General features: G+C 53.6%; 7 protein-coding genes across 7 annotated transcripts; 4 read left to right on the top strand and 3 right to left on the bottom strand.

Annotated features, from left to right (window-relative positions):
- Positions 1-376: 376 nt before the first annotated feature.
- On the top strand, positions 377-2352 carry AB675_6240 (uncharacterized protein; the record flags this gene model as incomplete). The annotated part of the gene is made up of 2 exons (XM_018146518.1): positions 377-1467; positions 1542-2352. The coding sequence occupies 2 exons, from the start codon at positions 377-379 to the stop codon at positions 2350-2352; spliced, it is 1902 nt and encodes a 633-aa protein (XP_018003911.1).
- Positions 2353-2824: 472 nt separating this feature from the next.
- Positions 2825-3854, bottom strand: AB675_6239 (3-oxoacyl-[acyl-carrier-protein] FabG; the record flags this gene model as incomplete). The annotated part of the gene is made up of 4 exons (XM_018146516.1): positions 2825-3103; positions 3209-3353; positions 3422-3697; positions 3793-3854. The coding sequence occupies 4 exons, from the start codon at positions 3852-3854 to the stop codon at positions 2825-2827; spliced, it is 762 nt and encodes a 253-aa protein (XP_018003750.1).
- Positions 3855-4160: 306 nt separating this feature from the next.
- AB675_6238 (putative transporter) lies at positions 4161-6290 on the bottom strand (the record flags this gene model as incomplete). Its single annotated transcript, XM_018146515.1, has 5 exons — positions 4161-4690; positions 4782-4970; positions 5132-5568; positions 5629-6008; positions 6054-6290. 5 exons carry the CDS (start codon positions 6288-6290, stop codon positions 4161-4163), a joined length of 1773 nt encoding a protein of 590 aa, XP_018003735.1.
- A 1502-nt stretch (positions 6291-7792) lies between these two features.
- Positions 7793-9226, top strand: AB675_6237 (Ribosomal lysine N-methyltransferase set11; the record flags this gene model as incomplete). The annotated part of the gene is made up of 1 exon (XM_018146514.1): positions 7793-9226. One exon carries the CDS (start codon positions 7793-7795, stop codon positions 9224-9226), a length of 1434 nt encoding a protein of 477 aa, XP_018003689.1.
- Positions 9227-9356: 130 nt separating this feature from the next.
- On the bottom strand, positions 9357-10040 carry AB675_6236 (uncharacterized protein; the record flags this gene model as incomplete). The annotated part of the gene is made up of 1 exon (XM_018146513.1): positions 9357-10040. One exon carries the CDS (start codon positions 10038-10040, stop codon positions 9357-9359), a length of 684 nt encoding a protein of 227 aa, XP_018004119.1.
- Positions 10041-11728: 1688 nt separating this feature from the next.
- AB675_6235 (uncharacterized protein) lies at positions 11729-14053 on the top strand (the record flags this gene model as incomplete). Its single annotated transcript, XM_018146512.1, has 3 exons — positions 11729-12133; positions 12211-12937; positions 12984-14053. 3 exons carry the CDS (start codon positions 11729-11731, stop codon positions 14051-14053), a joined length of 2202 nt encoding a protein of 733 aa, XP_018004085.1.
- A 955-nt stretch (positions 14054-15008) lies between these two features.
- On the top strand, positions 15009-17958 carry AB675_6234 (Septation protein imp2; the record flags this gene model as incomplete). Its single annotated transcript, XM_018146511.1, has 4 exons — positions 15009-15063; positions 15114-15743; positions 15797-17710; positions 17771-17958. 4 exons carry the CDS (start codon positions 15009-15011, stop codon positions 17956-17958), a joined length of 2787 nt encoding a protein of 928 aa, XP_018003865.1.
- Positions 17959-17970: the final 12 nt, after the last annotated feature.

Here is a 17970-nt window from a genome sequence, read left to right as displayed (position 1 = left end):
GTTGATGCTGTGCTGAACTTGGCTCAGTCAAGGGATTCTTCCATTCCTGATGCATTGAAACCGGCCTAGATCTGTAATCGCGACGCTCAAGCTCACCTGCATTGGTGATATCGCTATTCTGCTTGCAGTTGCCTTGGTCTTTGCACTTACTTCACGTGATGGCAGGCAGCACCGTGCCTCAGCTGAGGTCAATAACTTCTGCCCTGACCACCCAACCAACCACTGCAGCCTTGGTGGGCTCTAAATATTGAAATTGCCCCTCTAGTACTACCTCAGAACCTTAGGTGCTTTAGCTGCTTTCATAACATCGACGTCCTGTGTTTGTTTGCTTGCTTGCCTCAGTCCAAACACCTCGCTGCCAGCGATGGTCTTCAAGATGGCATCGGCAGCGTCGAGCGGCGAAGATGAAGCTGAGCTCATTGACTTTCAAAACCTCGCCATCGGGTCAGATAGCAGCACTGTCATTTCACATCACAATCCGCCGCCGCCAGAACGCTTTACTCCAGAAACAATCACCTTCGACTACAATCTTGGCGACATTATGAGTTTGAGTGTAGGCATGTTCGATCCGGGCAGAGACAAGTTCGAGCTGCAGACGAGGCCGCGACCATCGATACCTTTCAATAAAGCAAACCTAGGCCGAGCATTCGCCAGCGACTCTCTCTTGTTCAACGTGCTCCCCACGGAAATCCTTACCAAAGTCATCAAGTTCTTGCCAGCAGAATCTCTCAACATTCTCGCCGTTGTCAGTCGTGACTGCCGAGTCTTTGCTCGCACGATTCAATTCGAGACCCGAGTTTTCGACTATGTCAACCTGGACTTGGTTTACCACCTACATCGAGAGATCTTCGCGATTGCACAACCTCGAACCGACCAACTCTTCTTGGGACCGTGCATCCGTCGGCTTCGAATCAACACTCACGCTGCAGTGTTCAATTTTCGACACGATCTGGATTCGGAAAGCAGATCGGGACAGTCTGATGAGGAGATGCCAGTGCCTTTCCAAGCGGCCCTTGACAGCTTCTTCCGTGACTATCTTCCACTTGTTTGCAACATAATCAGATACGCGCTTCCGAACTTGGAGCTATTGGAATGGTCAGATCACACCAGACTCTCTGGTAGTGCTTGGAAAGCTATCTTGAGATCCCCTGTCCGACACCTGAAGCTATTCAGAGTCTCTGTGAATTGCAAGACACTCAATGAAGTGCGAGCGCTTTCTCAAGCTGCCGGGGCTTCGATCGAGACTCTAGAAGTCGAGCTATCACGGGACATCGACACGATTGGCAAATCTGACGAGGCAGAGAGGACGACTTGCTATGACTTTACGATCGAGCTACTTAATCGCTGTGCTTCTCGTCTGAAGACGCTTGTATGGAGTGGCGGCTTCAACCGGGGATCAGGGACGCAAAAGCCGGCCAACTCCTGCATATGGCAGAGCTCCGATCTCTGTCACTCCAATACGTCCACGTGAAGTCAGAGGAAGATATCAACGCACTCATCAATCCGCTGAACACGTCAAAGCTAACGCATCTATCTTTCAGCGCGGCAAACGACTTCGTTGTCAACCATATAAGCCACCTAGGGAATCTTCCGGCCCTCAAGGGTTTTGTGTGGCGGCAGTTTGTGCACACTCCAGCACTACCCATCAAGTTTCTGGAGCAAAACCCTCAGCTCGAGCTCCTCAGTCTAGATAACTGCCCGGGGGACTTCCTGAACGACCTGGTCCTGCCACTACTGGCCTCAGACTTCACTCGCCTCACGTCACTGGAGCTGATCTATGACGAGCATTGTACGATACTTTCGAAAACAGCGCTCTCGTACATATCCCAGCTCAAGACATTGGTTCAACTGCACCTGCAATTGGGTCACCAGCTGGGCTGGCGCCGGACATGGGTGGTCAAGCATCGCGACATCAGAGATTGCGTGCAGCAGCTTCCTAACTTGAAGATACTCGCTCTCAGCCGAGACACATATGATCCGGAAAATTCGGGTGATTCAGAAGAGTACGAACGCTACTACGAGGGCTGGGACGCCTATCCTACCGACCATACAGAATGGCGCTTGCAAGAACGGCACCGCGATGACGACGGCGACCCGGAAGCGAGGACCAAGTTCTTCTTCGAGATGTCTCACCGTCGGCGAGTGCTGCAGCATGCCTACCGCTACGTGAACACTTTCTGGTATAAATACGGTCCTATGCTGGACTTCATCTACTTTGGAGAGATCCCGATGCGTGTAAGACTCGGCTATTATGGCTATAGACCGATAGCTATATCAGAGCGACGGGATGATCTGTGGACTTTCTTGCATAGAAAGTTTCAGAAAGAGGATGACTCCTTTGGCTCGATATGATTGATGTTGGATTCCCAAGAACCTGGACCAGACGCTATGAGGCGACAGCTGTGCAAAGTGGGCTCGGCTCACAATCCGACCACGTCTTGGAGACAAGGACCGAGATTGCGTGAATGGCCTACGACCTATGGTGCAGGAGTGCATCCGAGACTGGCGCGTTGCCGGGTACGAAATGACCGATATGTATATCACGATAGTTACGACTTTCTCAACCAGTCTTCGGGACCTGTACTCGTTAACTACCATCAATGGATTTTTCTGATAGCTCATTCTGGCTTCCACTCTCATCGTTCTCGTACTTCTATATCCCTTTCGCGGCCTCGCTGGCAAACAAAGCTCCCTTCATGGCTCCCAGATTTGTGTGTCGCAACAACAGGGCATCCGAAGCCCGTGACATTCAGCTAGGTCATCAGCCAAGACATGCGTGCCTATAAGCCTCGACCTGCCGCAACGGTCACCGCCATTGTGTCTGTCACAGGCCCCCGGTAATCTCAACCACACTCCCATTCATATAACTCGCCCCCTTCCCAAACAAGAACGTAACAACATTCGCGACCTCCTCCGGCTCTCCCAGCCGCTTTAGAGCAATCCTGTCCGCCTGCGCGCGAACAGACTCTGGACCAGCGACGACATTGGCGTTGGTAGGTGTGATGATAGGTCCAGGCGCTACAGCATTGCAGCGGATGCCGCTGGGGCCGAGCTCGAGGGCCATGGATTTGGAGAAGCCGATTATGCCGAATTTCGTGAGATTCTGCGGGAGGTGGAGGAAAGATGTGATTAGCTATGGTCGCGTGGCGACATAGGGAGGGGCAGTCCGGTGCTCATTGCGGTTAGGAATAGGGAGAGCATGACATACGTAGATAGCGAGGCCGGCTCCAGCCTTCAACCCAGCAGTGGAAGAAACGTTGACGATCGAGCAGCCTGTGTGCGGCTTGAGGTGGGGAATGATGGCGCGCGTCATGTTGTAGGTCCCTTTCACGTTGACGCCGACAAGGAGGTCACTGCAGACGGCTATCAGCTCGGTCACAGTGGCGAGGTCCTACCGGCTTGCTGCTCGGTTCAGCCTTACAAATAGTCATCCGTCGTGTCCACCAGCGGCATATTGGTCGGGTTCACACCGGCGCAGTTGAAGAGACCAGAGATCGTGCGTCTGGACGCCAGATCATCGAGCAGTTCCTTGCAGCGTGCTGGATCTCGAACGTCGAGCTGACCCGCTTCTGCTTCTGTCGAGGCCGGGCCGTCGGCGGCTTGGATTTCCTTGTAGACCTCCTCCGCGCGGTCGAAGTTGATGTCTGTCACGACTACGGCGGCACCCGCTTGCGAGAGGGCGAGGCATGTCGCGCGGCTGCTCGTGTCAGTGCGTTGTTGCTCGAAGGAGTATAAGGAGTGGCGATGGGGAAGGGCTTGGCGAAGGTGTGGTACGTCGGTTGAAATGCCTACCCAATGCCACTTCCTCCTCCCGTGACCACAATGGTCTTGCCTTTTAGGTCTACTTGCGCCATGCCCGTTCCAATGAGTGATTGCTGGTGTGACAGACGCAAAGACTACATCTACATGGCAGAAATTGACGGCAGGAGTCGTGACACGGAGATGTGCATTGGAGCGAGTAATATGGGGCAAGAGATAAGCCACGAATAAACGAGCCCTACACATTTCATACCACATATAAGATGCGTCCTCGTCACGTTATCAATGCGCCGGCCCTTTGTCATTCCAAGACCTGCACAACTCGTTTCCAGGACAAGCACAAGCGTATGGTGCATATCATAGCATGCCCTTCTCGCCTTAGACCCTCTTGCAGGGGTCAATCATAGGGCGACCGCAACACGATTAGTTTGATACTTCGCAGTGCTTCCCAGAAACAAGCAGCAGACGATAGCTGCGATGCCGAATGGGATTGATGTGTACCAAACATAGTGAAGAGCATCCGCATAGGCCCATCGGATGCCAACCTGAGCTGCTGCGAGGACCTGTGCGCTGAACCCTGGGACTGAGGCGATCTTGGTTGGTTCGGTCAGGAGAGTGCCGACAAAGACCTCAGCATCGGCCAATGGAAGTCCAGCTTTGACGGCATATTCTGCAGCGTATGTTGGGATGTATTTGGTGAGTTTGTTGACAAAGACATTGAAGTAGATGCTGTACCCGATAGCACCACCGACGGTTCGAACAGAGAGCGACAGAGCGGCCGCAGTGGTGATCAATGCGTCAGGCGCCACCAGCAGAGCCACCGACGCGGTGGGCACGATCATGCCGCCGAGTCCAAAGCAAGCCATGGTAGCGATGGCCACCGTGGTCTTTGGGTTATCTGGGGTCATTGTGGCGAGAGCTCCACCAAATGCTATTACAACCGTCAGAACTAAGATGTCGCAAACACAACGAGACTTGGGAGACTGGGTTTCTGCCCGTTTCAGGCTCATAGGGATACGTACCAGTCATTATGACAGCACCGGTAAGCAGCACTTCTCTGCTATTCTTTGGGAATGTGCTCAACATAGCATTGAAGAAGATCGCACCAATTGTTGTGGAAATGGCTGGTGGCAAGCCCTTCAAGCCAATCTGGATTGGGTCATTCGGGTAGACGTCGGCCCAGGTAGTCGGCAAAAAGTTGAGAGCCGAGTCTGCGAATCACGTTAGCCTTGTCTCTGGCAACGACCATGTGGAGGAAAACGGGTCGGAAGCTCAGCAAGAGCGCTTGTTTGTCCGCCTGAGACTTGCTCTGACCGAGCTCAATGTAGAACTCATTCCCGGGTGGAGGGCTGGCTATGGAGACGTGACTCACAGAAGAACATTCCGCCGACAAACGCGGTCGCATACGCCAAAGCAACGATTCTTTGGCCTTTGAAGAGCGCACCTGGGACCATGGGGTAAGCGGCAAACTTAGCTTCCCACACGACCCAGCCGGCCAGCAAGGCGAGGCCGATCAGCAGGCAGCACAATACGTAGGCAGATGTCCAAGGATGGGTGTAGCCGCCAGCTTGTAGAGCCACAAGGAACAGCGTGAGGCCGATGATTGACAGAAGCCCGCCCACGTAGTCGATTTTCTTTAGAATTGTACCGTATGAGAATCCGGCCGCGCGCGTGTGGTTGTGAGGATGGTAGAAGACGAGTAGCCCGATGCCGGTGATGCCGTTATAGATCAGCGAGATCCATGCAATCCATCGCCAATTCGCAACACCAAATTCCGGAGACCCGAGCAATTGGCAGTAGAAGATGTATCTGGTAGGCGTCAGTGCTTGTCCATCAACAAATTTAGTGAAGGTAGGGTCAGTCACTCACGGCGTGAAGACGAAGACAAATGCGGTCAGCGCGGCGATGCTGTAGCCACGATGCTTGACGGGGACGATCTCAGAGATACCAGCCAAGCCGGTGAGCTCGCCAATACCTGCGCCTGCGCCAGCTAGAGCCATACCCGCAACAGCGGTGCCGAAGTCTTTGCATACACCGACCAGAATGATGCCGACGCATATCAATAAGGCGCCAAAGAGGGCGATGTAGCGCTTGCCGAAGAGATCCTGTAGGTAGCCAGTGTAGGGAGCGACGGCGGCGATTGCAAGCGTGTTGGCCACTGGTAGCCAGACTGCAGTTGCTTCCGCGTGGAGGTCCGGGACGATGAACTGAAGGGATCCACCAACGAAGTAAAGGATGATTTGCGAACCCTGCCGCTGTCAATGAGGCGGACTCTGGAAGGAAAAGGGTCTTACAGTATACAACATGCATAGAAATATGCTAGCGACGATATTTCGCCACGACCAATCGACTGAGCCATCACTGTCGTCTCCTTTGTACGCAGCCTTGTTCTCAACGTCGATCTCGGAAAGCGTCTTCTTTTGTTCTAGCTGGACCTTCTCATCGTGCGTGGAGCCATCGTCTCTAGTATCGACATGCTCCAGTGCGGAATGATTCTTGACATCTTCGTATGTGGTGGTACCTGTAGCCATGGTGATGGTGGTCTAGCCGTTCAGCTCTGATCTTGGGTGGAAGGAAGGCTGATCAAGGAGGACGCTAGGGAGACCTTTGTAGGAACGCTCAATTCGAACCGAGGGACATTCTCTGCTACCCTCGGGCCAGCAACGTGGTCTGAGATACAAAGTTTGAGGTTCACATTCAGAGGAAGACCTTGACAAGGCAATCCACAAGTCAGTAGGCCCGGCTAAGCCGCCATGCATCGAGGCAGACCCAATAGTATGGAAGCGAGGGCAAGTGTGATTAGCGGTGACCCACACCGAGTGCTTATATGCGGGGGTGGCTTGAGTCTGAAGCTGGGGTAAGTGGTTCCAGATCTAAGTCCAGACCGGGGCCAACAATCGTAGGAAATCAAATAGCACTCACTAAATGGTCTAGAGTTGATCGGTCATGCAGTGGCCAGGGCGATATCTTGTGAAAGAGCCTAGCGAGACTGCCCTCTCTGACGGTCGCAGTGTCCGCGATGTGAGTCAGCTCAAGGCGCTAGTGAGGAAGCTGCGCAACAGTGGCATGGAAGGAGCGATGCCGTAAAGCGCCTATCTGCGCGGAGTCGTAGTATTTGGCCGCGTAGAGCGCACTTACTTCGCTCACAGGGAGAAGAGGTTCGCACGAGTCCTTGATCGGGCTGGTGATCCCAGATCAGTACAGTGGGGCGACAGAACGTATACTCCCAGTCAAGACACTGTATGGCTCATTAACGGAGGAAAACATTTTCCAGTTCTGGGTGAGCCTTTATGTCGGGTAGCTATTGGCCAATGTTCGCCACGTCCACCTTGACCTGTTCGAGGCGTCAGGCAGTTGAGGACTCAGTGGGAAGGCAAGGTCCGATTCCTGAAACACAATCATTGCTTAGGAAACCAGTATCTCCATGCATACCTCTAGGATCAGGAGTGCAAGTCTTCCGGTTCGAACTTCGCTCATGCTGTCTCCGCACGGAGGATCCGACATCATGTTAAGGCCTTGTCACGGGTTTGGTGGGATCAACCCGGTGGCACCGTGACAGAATGCCACTCGTCGAACCTTACCCCTTGCTTCGCGAGCAACCTCGAACGAGTGAAGCGACTCGCATGGCTGCTCTGTTCTTCCGACTGTGCGCGTCTCTGGAGTGACGCGAGGAGGATGAGAGATCAGATCATCGTCAACAGCACTACACAGGTACAGGGACTTTAAGTCGTGATTCAAGAGACTCCACTAGCAATCCAACGATTGGCCCGTGCCAAACCACATCTTTCAATTTCACGTTCGTTATCCGAACCGTTACTTTTCTTCACCATGCGCGGACTGTAGCGTCAGTACCCGTCAGCACGATGCCTTTCGCAGGAGTAATTTGGATTCTGGACGGTACGCAGGAAGCCACGGCGCAAGCCGGGCTGGGAAAAGCTGGAAGGTCGCGTCCCCCGAAAGATCAGCTCTAAATTGCTCTGGGCCGTGTCATTTTGCGACAAATTTCACACTTCCAATAGTCGGCGGAGTGGTGATGTCTTCCCACAAAGAGGATGATGCGAAGACCAGTGCTTTGTTCGAATACTGCCACGAGCATAATGTGCACTTCCACAAGCATGTCATTCCTCGTAGAGTGCCTGGTCGGGGCCTCGGGATGTATGCAAAAGCGCATATTGCGAGAGGCGAGCGGCTTGCGAACGTGCCACTTACATCTCTGTTCACTCTTGACAACATACCGCAGAGTTTCGCAGCTATGAAACTTCGCAGCAAGATTCCTACACATGCTCTTCTGGCTGCTTTCTTCGCATTCGGTCCAGAGAATGCACTGGCTTCATTAGAGCCTTGGATTGCGACTTGGCCCAGATACTCAGAGTTTGCGCAGGGCATGCCGTTACTGTGGCCAGAGACAGATGGTTCTACAATTCGAAAGACGTCACAGGCCACCTTGCTCCCACCTCCTCTGACGGGCTCGTATATGTCCTCCGGCGCAGGCAAGAATTTGAGGAACAACGGGTCGACTACCTTGATTTCATCTTTGAGAGCAAAGATCGCAGCACATATTGCATCTTTGGAGCCAATTCTAGATGCCGAGACTTATAGGGAGCTCAGCATACCATACTCGACCACATACTACATCTATATGCACGCATGGCTGTGCGTCAACACCCGCTGCTTCTCCTACTCGCCATATGGCAAGAAACGTCCTAAAGATCCGAATGAGGCCATGGCACTGTGTCCCGGCATGGATCTCTTCAACCATTCTGCTGAAGCAGGCGTCGAAACGAAGCATGATCGGAGTAGCTACCACGCTGTTGCTACACGAGACCATCAGCCAGGCGAGGAAATATTCTTCAACTATGGTCAACATGAGAACGATGTACTATGGGCTGAGTATGGCTTTCTGCCTGACAACAATTCAGAGGACGCCATCAGGGTAGACACGATAGTTTTGGAGAGAGTGACCGAGGATCAGAAGAAAGTGCTCAAGGACAATGGTTATCTGGGCCAGTACTGGCTGAATGCAAGTGGAGTCTGCTATCGCTCCCAGGTTGTGGCTTGGATGTTCTTATTGGATTTGCGGAAGTGGCATGCGATGTTGGCGGGAAAATACGATCCCGATCGGGAGAATGAAGGCCGGCAGGGGCAGGTACGCTCTTCCAGCGACAGGATGACTGAGGCGCATCTCAGTCTGTGTGCAAAGTGGGCTCTGAAGGTGGTGGAGGATTGCGACGCGGCGCTCTCAACGCTGAATGGCATGTCTTCGCAGACTATACTTGAATTGCTTGGAGACAGAGAGGACCATCTTCGCACCCAGGACCTAGCTTTCGACCGTGCGGACCAGGACCATGCACACTACCACAACTATAGGCAAGCGCAAGCGATGGGCCGGCTTGCAATGTGCTCCAAAAGATGGACACAGATACGAGAAATGGCGCATTCAGCACGAGATCGAATTACTGCTTCATGATCTGAGATACTTTCCTAGGTCTGATGTCTTTCAATGGCTTCTTCGACACCATTCTGCTTGGCGTCACGCACACCTGATCCTCATCTGGGGCTCGACTCGGTCGTTGACGAGATCTTTGCTCCTCCACGCCTCATTCTCGGCCTGGATTCGGTTCCTCCTGGACTTTGGTCGGGGTTGGAGTCATGACGAAATGATCCTTGCGCCAGCGAAAGCCTTGCATCAGCTGACCGGCCATGTTCTCTAACATCTCTCGCTCGACTTTTGGATTGCCGCCGTGTGGTTTGTGCAGAGTGACACTGCCATATATAACGCCATTCCTCGCGGGCCGGACGATTTTCTGTGCAGTCCCCTTCATTGGGAGAATTGAGCATGAGATAGGTTCGGAAGCCAGCAAAGACATAAGCTCATTCCATCTTAAGGTCGAGGGAATGTCTTGGTCTTCGCGACTGTCGGCGGAAGATGACGAGGAGTAGCCCATCGAGAATAGTGTTCTCGCGCGCTGGTATGCCTTCTTGTTCTTGAAAGTGAAGATCTCTGGTGTCTCAGGGCTGCCCTTGTGGTGTGTTGTGATAGGCGTCACCGGCGCTGCAATGACGGTACCTGGCGAAGACCCGAGGTCATTTGTGCCAGCCTGACAGCGCGACTCTGTCCCGGGCCGGGTGATGAGCAAGGTCTCTGCAGTATTGCTTGGTTTCGGATGGTTGACTGCCAGCTTACGACGCTTTCTCCGTTTCGGAGACCCGGACTCGGCGAGGATGTCGTCGGCATGGTGTTGGAGCTTTGTCCCTGCTAAGGGGCGGCGAGGATAGACCATTGTGGCTGTCGAGATTGGACGTCTTCAATCTGCTATCGAACATACTTCGAGATTTTGGGAAGAGTGACGAACCCTGTGGGAAATCGACGGACAAGACGACAACAACGGCACGAGGCTGTGAGTTGGTGCAGCCAAGTTCGTTGTGACTTACTGAATATTGCATTGCACTGCATTTTGCGGGGCAATCCAGGAGCAACTTCACTGTAACGCCTCGCGACCATACCTTGGAGGAGAGGAGAGGAGCCAAATTCTGACACTTGAAGCATGGCGTAGCTTGCATTACCAACGCCGTCGCCGCAAGATTCGAGGAGACCTTCGCACTTGAATGCTGGAAGTATTTGAAGCTCAGCGGAGCTCCCTGCTGTGCTCAGCCGTCTACACTAGCAGCATAGGTACTCACAGGGAGATCCATTGTATACCTAGGTCATTTCGAAACGCCAAGAGTTTGTCTCTTTGGACGACTTCTAGCCCGAGATGTGGTATCTTGCGCCTGCCATTTCGAAGCAGTCTTCCTAGCACCGCTCCTGCCTTGCAATGGCGAGGATGTTTGCTGGACACATCGTGCGCCTGCCATTAGCCAGGAAGCAGCGACTAATTCAGCCGCTACTTCCTTCCCGTCATGGGTATAATACAGGTAGCCCCGCCACCCTTCGCTCCTTCCGCAACCAGACGGATTGTGAACTCGACCGTCACAGCAACAAAGCTCCTGAGGTGGCTGGCAGTACAGCCCACCATACTTCCATCAATATGTCGTTTGTCTTGGACTCAAAGTGCTGCTATTGGACTGTTTGGTGCTTCAGCTAGCTTGTCTAGCAGTTGGTGTTCGTCTTGGCTTCTAGGTTGTCGATATTCTTTCTCCAAACAACAGGACAACTTTCTTACAGATTCGTTCTAATCATGTCCGCTGTACAACTGCTCCCGCCTCTTACTGCAATTAGCTTTCCAGAGAGATCAGTGAGAGAATCTTATCCATATCACGCTCTCGATCAGCCGCTACGGGGACGACCAGCTAGCTCAACCGCTTCGCTATCCAACACTGCCACTTATCGGCCTCGACAGAGCTCTCCTGCGTCACTGCTGTCCGTTGCATCAGCTCCTCTACCCAGGAATGACGAGAACGTTGCCCCATCGTACATTGATGGCGCGATTCGCCAACCTTCGGTACCGTTGCGGATTACTTCACCATCGGACTTTCGACCGTTCCTGAGTACGACAAGTTTACCCAAATCTCATGGCTCTCTCAAAGAACCCTCACGACCAGTACCTGCACTTTCGCCGCCGTCAAAGACTGCAGAACCGCTCCTGACACACGAAGATGTTCCCGACAAGGATGACATACTTCAGGCTGCCCTAGACGACTTAGAGAAGTACAGAACCTCCCGAGCTCGGTAGAAGTAGTGCCGTCGACAATCTCGAAAGACGAGCAGGACCCTGTCGCAGAGAAGACACGAATTAAGGAGGATGATCTTACACCACTTCCTGCATTGCCGCACATTACAAGCAGGGTCACAGAGGTCGCTGAGATCCCTAGCACTGTGTTCCCGTTGCAGCACAAAATTGGTGACGGTTCGTCAGATTTCGGCTCCGGTCCTTCAACCTCACCGGTAATCCCGCGCAGCCGACACTCAAACTCGTCAGGCTTTGTGCACACCATCAAAACAGCCAGTCTCAGCAATCTCAGCTTCAGTATGCTCTCAAAGCGGCTCCGACCTAGTCAGTCAAGCGAGAGCAGAGGCTTCTTCGGTGCCCACTCGCGCTTCTCCACGGATAGCGACCGACCAGCAACAACGTCCTCTATTGACGATAGCGCTCTTTGGAGGAGCGTGAAGCGGCGCAGGATCATTGAAGAGCTTGTCATGACTGAAGAAAGCTATGTCTCGGATTTAAAAGCTTTGGTTTACCTGATCTCCACGCTGCTTGCTTCAGCAACAACTCTGCCACATCGCGTGAGGAATCTAGTGCAGCGAAACATCTTGGACATTCTGCATCTCCACGAAGGTCTCGTCGACAGCCTGCACAACGCTGCATTCAGAGCGGCAGCACGCAAATGGGCCGATACGCTGGCACCTAGGAAGATGGGAGCCCCACGACATGTTCGGTGGAGAAGCTTGATTCACAAGTGAACTCTGTTGCCACGCCAAATCGTAGACTCGCTGATATCTCGAAAGAGACGACGGCCGTCTCGCGAAGGAAAGCCCGGATGGTAGGCGTAGATCCAGGTGATCTTACCGAGATACTTGGTGTCTTCCGCAAGACGATGGTGCATTTCTTCTTCTACGAGGAATATTGTGCGAACCACGAAATCATCGCACACGACCTTCAGCGACATCTCCCGAATCTTTGGTCGACCTACAGTTCTGGCATAGAGTCTCTTGCCAGATCGCTGACCGCCATCGGCCAGAAGAACGGCGACGGCCGGAAAGCACTGACGGTGAGCGACCTTCTCATCAAGCCGATTCAGAGAGTATGCAAGTATCCTCTTCTGTTTGATGAGCTGTTGTCCTATACACCAGTTTCGGATGATCCGATAGTCCACGCAGAACTGGAGACTCTACTTCAGGGCCTGCGAGACGTCGTTGAATCCGTCAACCATGCCACCCAGAATCCAGAGACCAGGCTTCAGATCCATCGCAGGTGGTCGTTGCGAGCCCACCTTACCTTTGATCGCGTCAGTCTCTCGCAGGACGACTTTCGCTTATTAGGCAACGTCTCACTGTGCGGAGTGTTACATGTCACGTATCAGACACGGCATGGCGTTACAGGAGCCTACGCGTGTTGTGTGCTCTATCAGCACAGCCTCTTACTTGCGCTGCCGACAGCTGCAGCAGCCAAATTCGATGTCGTGGCATTGATACATCTACAGGATCTCAAGGTCGACTCTGCCAGCGATGGCAAAGGTTTGTCCCACTGCTCTCCGGGATCGTCAACTCTGACATGTCACAGGTTTGCAATCGCCCTCGGCCTTTCACACATGGAAGTTGTCGTTTGCCATAGAGGGTAACCTACATGAGTTCCTGCTGTCCGCAGCCTCGGCGGTAGAAGAGGATCAATGGAAGAAGGGCCTCAAGGGTGAGCTAGCTGCGCAATCTCGTTCCAGTACCATCGCACGACAGGTGCAAAGCTGTCTCGCACTCGAGCTGAGATCTACGGGCGTCGTCTATGCACAGCACGGCTCGCTAGCGCGAAGGCTGTCGGTGCAGAGAGCCGCAACGGTCGGAAACCGAGCAAGCATCTCGCAAGTCATTATACGTAATACACACAATCCCGAGGAATGGCACGAATTTCGTCAGCCTTCAACAGCTGCTATTAATCGATCACAGTCACACATGACCTCCAATCGAATTGTTGTGTTGGCACCCAAGAGAAGCGAAAGAGCCCGACTAGAGTCAATGCTGGGCGATGTCTGGACGAAAAACATGTTACCATATCCAGGCATGATAGCTAGTCGTGGCGGTCAAATTATACGCGCTTCTGCGGGATCACTTGCACGAAAACTGAGTTTGGCATCACTGCAAGGCTCCTTCAGCAGAAGATCTGCAAGCTTATCGATCTCAACGAAGAAATCTCACGAGACTTTGCGCGAGACCAAGACGGAGAGGGATCGCATTCCGACATTCGAGATCCGTCGAGACAGTATGGACGACCGTCCGACTCCGAGACGCAAACGGCAGACGTCCCACGATGTACCGGAGCTGGACAGCATGGACACTGTCGTTAGCCGGATGATCGGAGACGCACTGCCTGTCCACAAGGCACCTATGACACCGAAGGATGATGGGATAGTTCGTACTGGCGTGCTCCACAAACAGCCTGTTCAGGTGACTAGCCTGCCAGTTGGTCCTGATGATTCAGCACATGCGTTCTATCCGGAGGAGGTGGACAAGATGCAAAACACCGTGAGTGTGGAGGAGGCATTGGCGGGTAAGAGTAAGAAGAGATGGAGCAATCCCATGGGCATACTGAGAGGCCGTGCAGCTGAAGGTTTCAGAAACATGCTCTATTCGAGCAGATGATGTGCTGCTGGATCCCAAGTCGTCTTCCCAGGCTCGCACGAACGACTGTTGGAAGGGGTGAAACTGGGCAGCTTTCGAGGGACCCTGGCAGCCTTCAAATCAGCTTAGAATAGCCACACTTGTGTTAGAAATGGCAGCATCCACACGCACTGTCCATGACTTGACCTAGAAACACGAGGTGAAGCTGCATGGGCCCAGTCGTGCCGGGGAAGGGAGCTTACTTCAGATGACAAGACCAGATCTGTGCTACGGAAAGCGCCGCCGATTGCTTGCGGCTCAGAGACAAGGGCTATGGGTAATACAAGACGCTGAATCCGCTTGTGAAGCTGGCTGTCGCACTGCGAATATGTGACTCATTCCTCTCACCTGGACCGCATGGACTTGACTAGGTATATAGTCATGTGTCGTGGATTTCTGTCTTCAATAACGCACTCACAATCGAAGCATGCTATAGAACATGCACAACGCATTGCAGGCCTTGTGGTCTAGTGGTACGATTCTTCGTTTGGGTGTGAGGCTTGCTCATTAGCCACCCAAAGCAAACATACGAAGATCCCGGCGGGGCCCCTGCTATCTTCTTTTTGTGCTTTTATGTCGAGACCGACAATGGTAGAGGTCCTCAAAACGCGTTTGAGTGGATGAGGGAAGAGCAGACGTGAGTCACAGGAGAAGAAGGCGATGCAGTCAACTTCGAGTCGAAGCTGTAGATCTGTCACGTGACTGAATAGCACTGGTTGCCCCGTGCAACAGTGGAAGATCAACAAGTGACTGCGCCTGCCGTCATCTCCAACTTGAGTAGCCGCTACTATTGCGCTGCGACGATCGTATGCCATATGCTCATGCTGCTCGAATTTGAGCACTCTACAACACTCGCACAATTTCGTCAACGTGTTTAAGCAGCAATCTCTCCAGAGTATCGCAGACTGAGAGCAGCCACCAGCGTGAGACTGGCAGCATGCCGGGATCAACTCTGTCTGGCGGAGATGCGCCTCCGAGCGTGCCATTGAGCTGTAAGAGCGACCAGAGAAACATTCAGAGCAGGAAACTAATGAGTTGACAGTCTCAAACAATTTCTGGGGCCGAGACGATGCAGGCGTCGATCCACTCCTCACCCGAATGGCGAATGCAAAGACGACCTGCGACGAGCTGAAATCGTTCTACGCCGCCCGCGCCGCAATCGAGGACGATTATGCCAGAAAACTCGCACAACTCAGTCGCAAGCCACTAGGAAGCGTGGAGCAAGGTACCCTGCGATCAAGCTTGGACGTGGCGCGAGGCGAGACTGAGGCGATGAGCAAGCAGCATGCTCTGATTGCACAACAGATGAAGTCGGAGTGTGAAGAGCCGCTAGGTGCTTTCGCTGGTGGGATGAAGGAAAGACGCAAGATCGTGCAGAACGGCATCGAGAAGCTGTTGAAGACGAAGCAAGGCCAGACCTCGCATGTCAACAAGTGCAGAGACAAGTTCGAGCAGGACTCGTTGAGGATCAAGGGCTATCTCGCACAAGGACATATGGTGATGGGTCAGGAAGAGCGCAAAAACAAGGCCAAGCTGGAGAAGACACAGATCAACATGGCCACCAACTCGAGCGAGTATGAATCGGCTGTCAAGGTGCTTGAGGAGACGACCGGTCGCTGGAACAAAGAGTGGAAGGCGGCGTGCGATAAATTCCAGGACCTCGAGGAGGAGCGTCTAGACTTCACAAAGTCGTCTCTCTGGCTTTTGCCAACATTGCGTCTACAGTCTGCGTGTCGGATGACGCCTCATGCGAAAAGGTTCGATTGGCCCTCGAGAAGTGCGAGGTCGAGAAAGACATCTCCAGCTTCATCAAGACCAGCGGCACTGGCCAAGAGATTCCAGACCCTCCCAAGTATATCAACTTCTGTCGAGGCGATATCGACAGCGCATCCGAAGTCTCGCAGGACGAAGACTACACTGTTGCCCAATTCGCAAGAACGACGAATCCAGCCTTTCGGACGTGTTCGCCGAAACCTGCCGCAATGAATGGCTCTGATCTATCTCAGCGCTATTCTGAGGAGCCCGAGATGGCTGATGACGACCAAGCTACACCACAAAAAGCGAACAGCGGTCGACCACCTCCTCTCAATTACCGTCAAGGCGATCCGAATGTACCTCCTGACTATTCGCCTAGCCAGCACGGTCCAGTTGTTGGTCAGATTCCTCACAACCAGTATCCTACAGAAGGCATGACAATGTTCTGCAGAGCAGATGGACCATCAAGGGCTGAGACTGCTCCCTCGGTAGATGGCAGACCCAGCAGCAGAGACGACACTAGCGAGTACTCGGCTCCAAGCTCCTTCACAAGCGCTGATCCAGCATCGCGCACGACCTCGCCCACCAAGAATGCTCCGGTCAACGGCGTCGGTTTGCCAGGGATGTCTTCACCTATGCCGTCACCTGACAAGGCTGTTCAAAAGAAGAGATCCGGTTTCTTCTCCAACAGTCCTTTTCGCCGCAAGTCAAAGAAGGAAAAGGAAGCACCAGAACTGCAGAAGCGCAGTACATGGGATCCGAAGGGCAACACACGTATCAATCTCAACGCATCAGACGTGTCTAGCTCGTCTGCACAGTCGAGTCCAACAAAGCCTCACACCGGCCGCAATCTCTTTAACCGTAATGCTGCTCCAGAGGGAGAAGAGCCAGCAGATCCTCGAGCATCCTTCCAGCTCAACGTTGGCAACAACGTTTTCGACGTTGGCAATCCTGACAGCCATCAGTCTACTCCGCGGGCATCATCCAATAATGCTCGCCTCAATCGCTTCAACCAGCCACCAGCTGCGGCCGGCAGTGATATGTCAATGGACCCAATTGCTCGGGCTCTTGCTGATTTGAAGTCAAACGGCGGCAGCAACTTTCCCTCCAAGCAAGCCAGCACGCGTGAGCCAGTCGATCGCTACCATGGCGTCAAGTCACCTGCTCCTGATATGAACCCTTCAGAGCGACCTGGAGGAATGACTGCCGACCAGAGAGCACACTTGCTTGCCCAGGGACGGACGCCCCCTCCCGCATACGATCTTGGAGGCCCTTCACCTGCAGCCGGTCATGCCCGGAGCCAGTCATCAGTCCTCGGAGTTCCACAACCAGCTCACACTCGCAAGGAAATGCTTGACCGCTCAAAGCAGTGGGGCAACGGCGGAAGCGCGCAAGCTAGTCCAGCCAGACCAGTCTCTCGCAATGGTGATGGCCGACGCAGTCCAGGTCCTGGTATGGTCCCGCGAGCCGCAAGTCCACAGCCAGGCTATGGTGGCGCACCGCAGATGCGTGCACGCTCGCCTGGTCCCGGCATGATGCAGCAGACTCAAGGTGCGTACCAACGTGCAGCAAGCCCAAGTCCATATGCCAATGCAGGCAATCGGCCTCATACGCAGAGCAGTGTCCGGCAAGGTAGCGGAATGGAAATGCAACTTAGCAGTCAGGACGTGGCTAGATATGGCGACAGTGGTAGTGGAAGGAGCCGTGCGCAGATGGCTCAGCAACAAGATCAGCGACGACCACAGAGCAGCTATGGTGGAGATCCATATGCTGGTCGACAAGGTGGCGGCGGTGGGAGTCAGTCATCATCAGCGGGTATGAGACGTGAGCGCAGCAAGAGTATGGGTCCGCCTCCAGGACGAGCGCCGCAGGTGCTGTATTATGGTGAGTCTTCCATTCCTCCCCCTTCGCCCCCGGGAAAAGGTACTAACAATACGCTCACAGCGCGAGCAGTCTACTCATACAACGCCGCAATCCCAGAAGAGCTCTCGTTCGCGAAGGGCGACATACTGGGTGTGCTGAGACTACAGGATGATGGCTGGTGGGAGGCAGAGGTGCGAGAAAGCCAGAAGGGGACAAGACTGGGCGGTGGCGGAGGTCTGGTACCGAGCAACTACCTGCAGCGGTGTTAGTTGCGCTGCTTG

The sequence above is a fragment of the Cyphellophora attinorum genome (genome assembly GCF_001299255.1).
Source record: "Cyphellophora attinorum strain CBS 131958 chromosome Unknown Contig4, whole genome shotgun sequence".
In the NCBI taxonomy this organism is placed as follows: domain Eukaryota; kingdom Fungi; phylum Ascomycota; class Eurotiomycetes; order Chaetothyriales; family Cyphellophoraceae; genus Cyphellophora; species Cyphellophora attinorum.
This window is presented reverse-complemented; position numbering and strand designations above follow the sequence as displayed.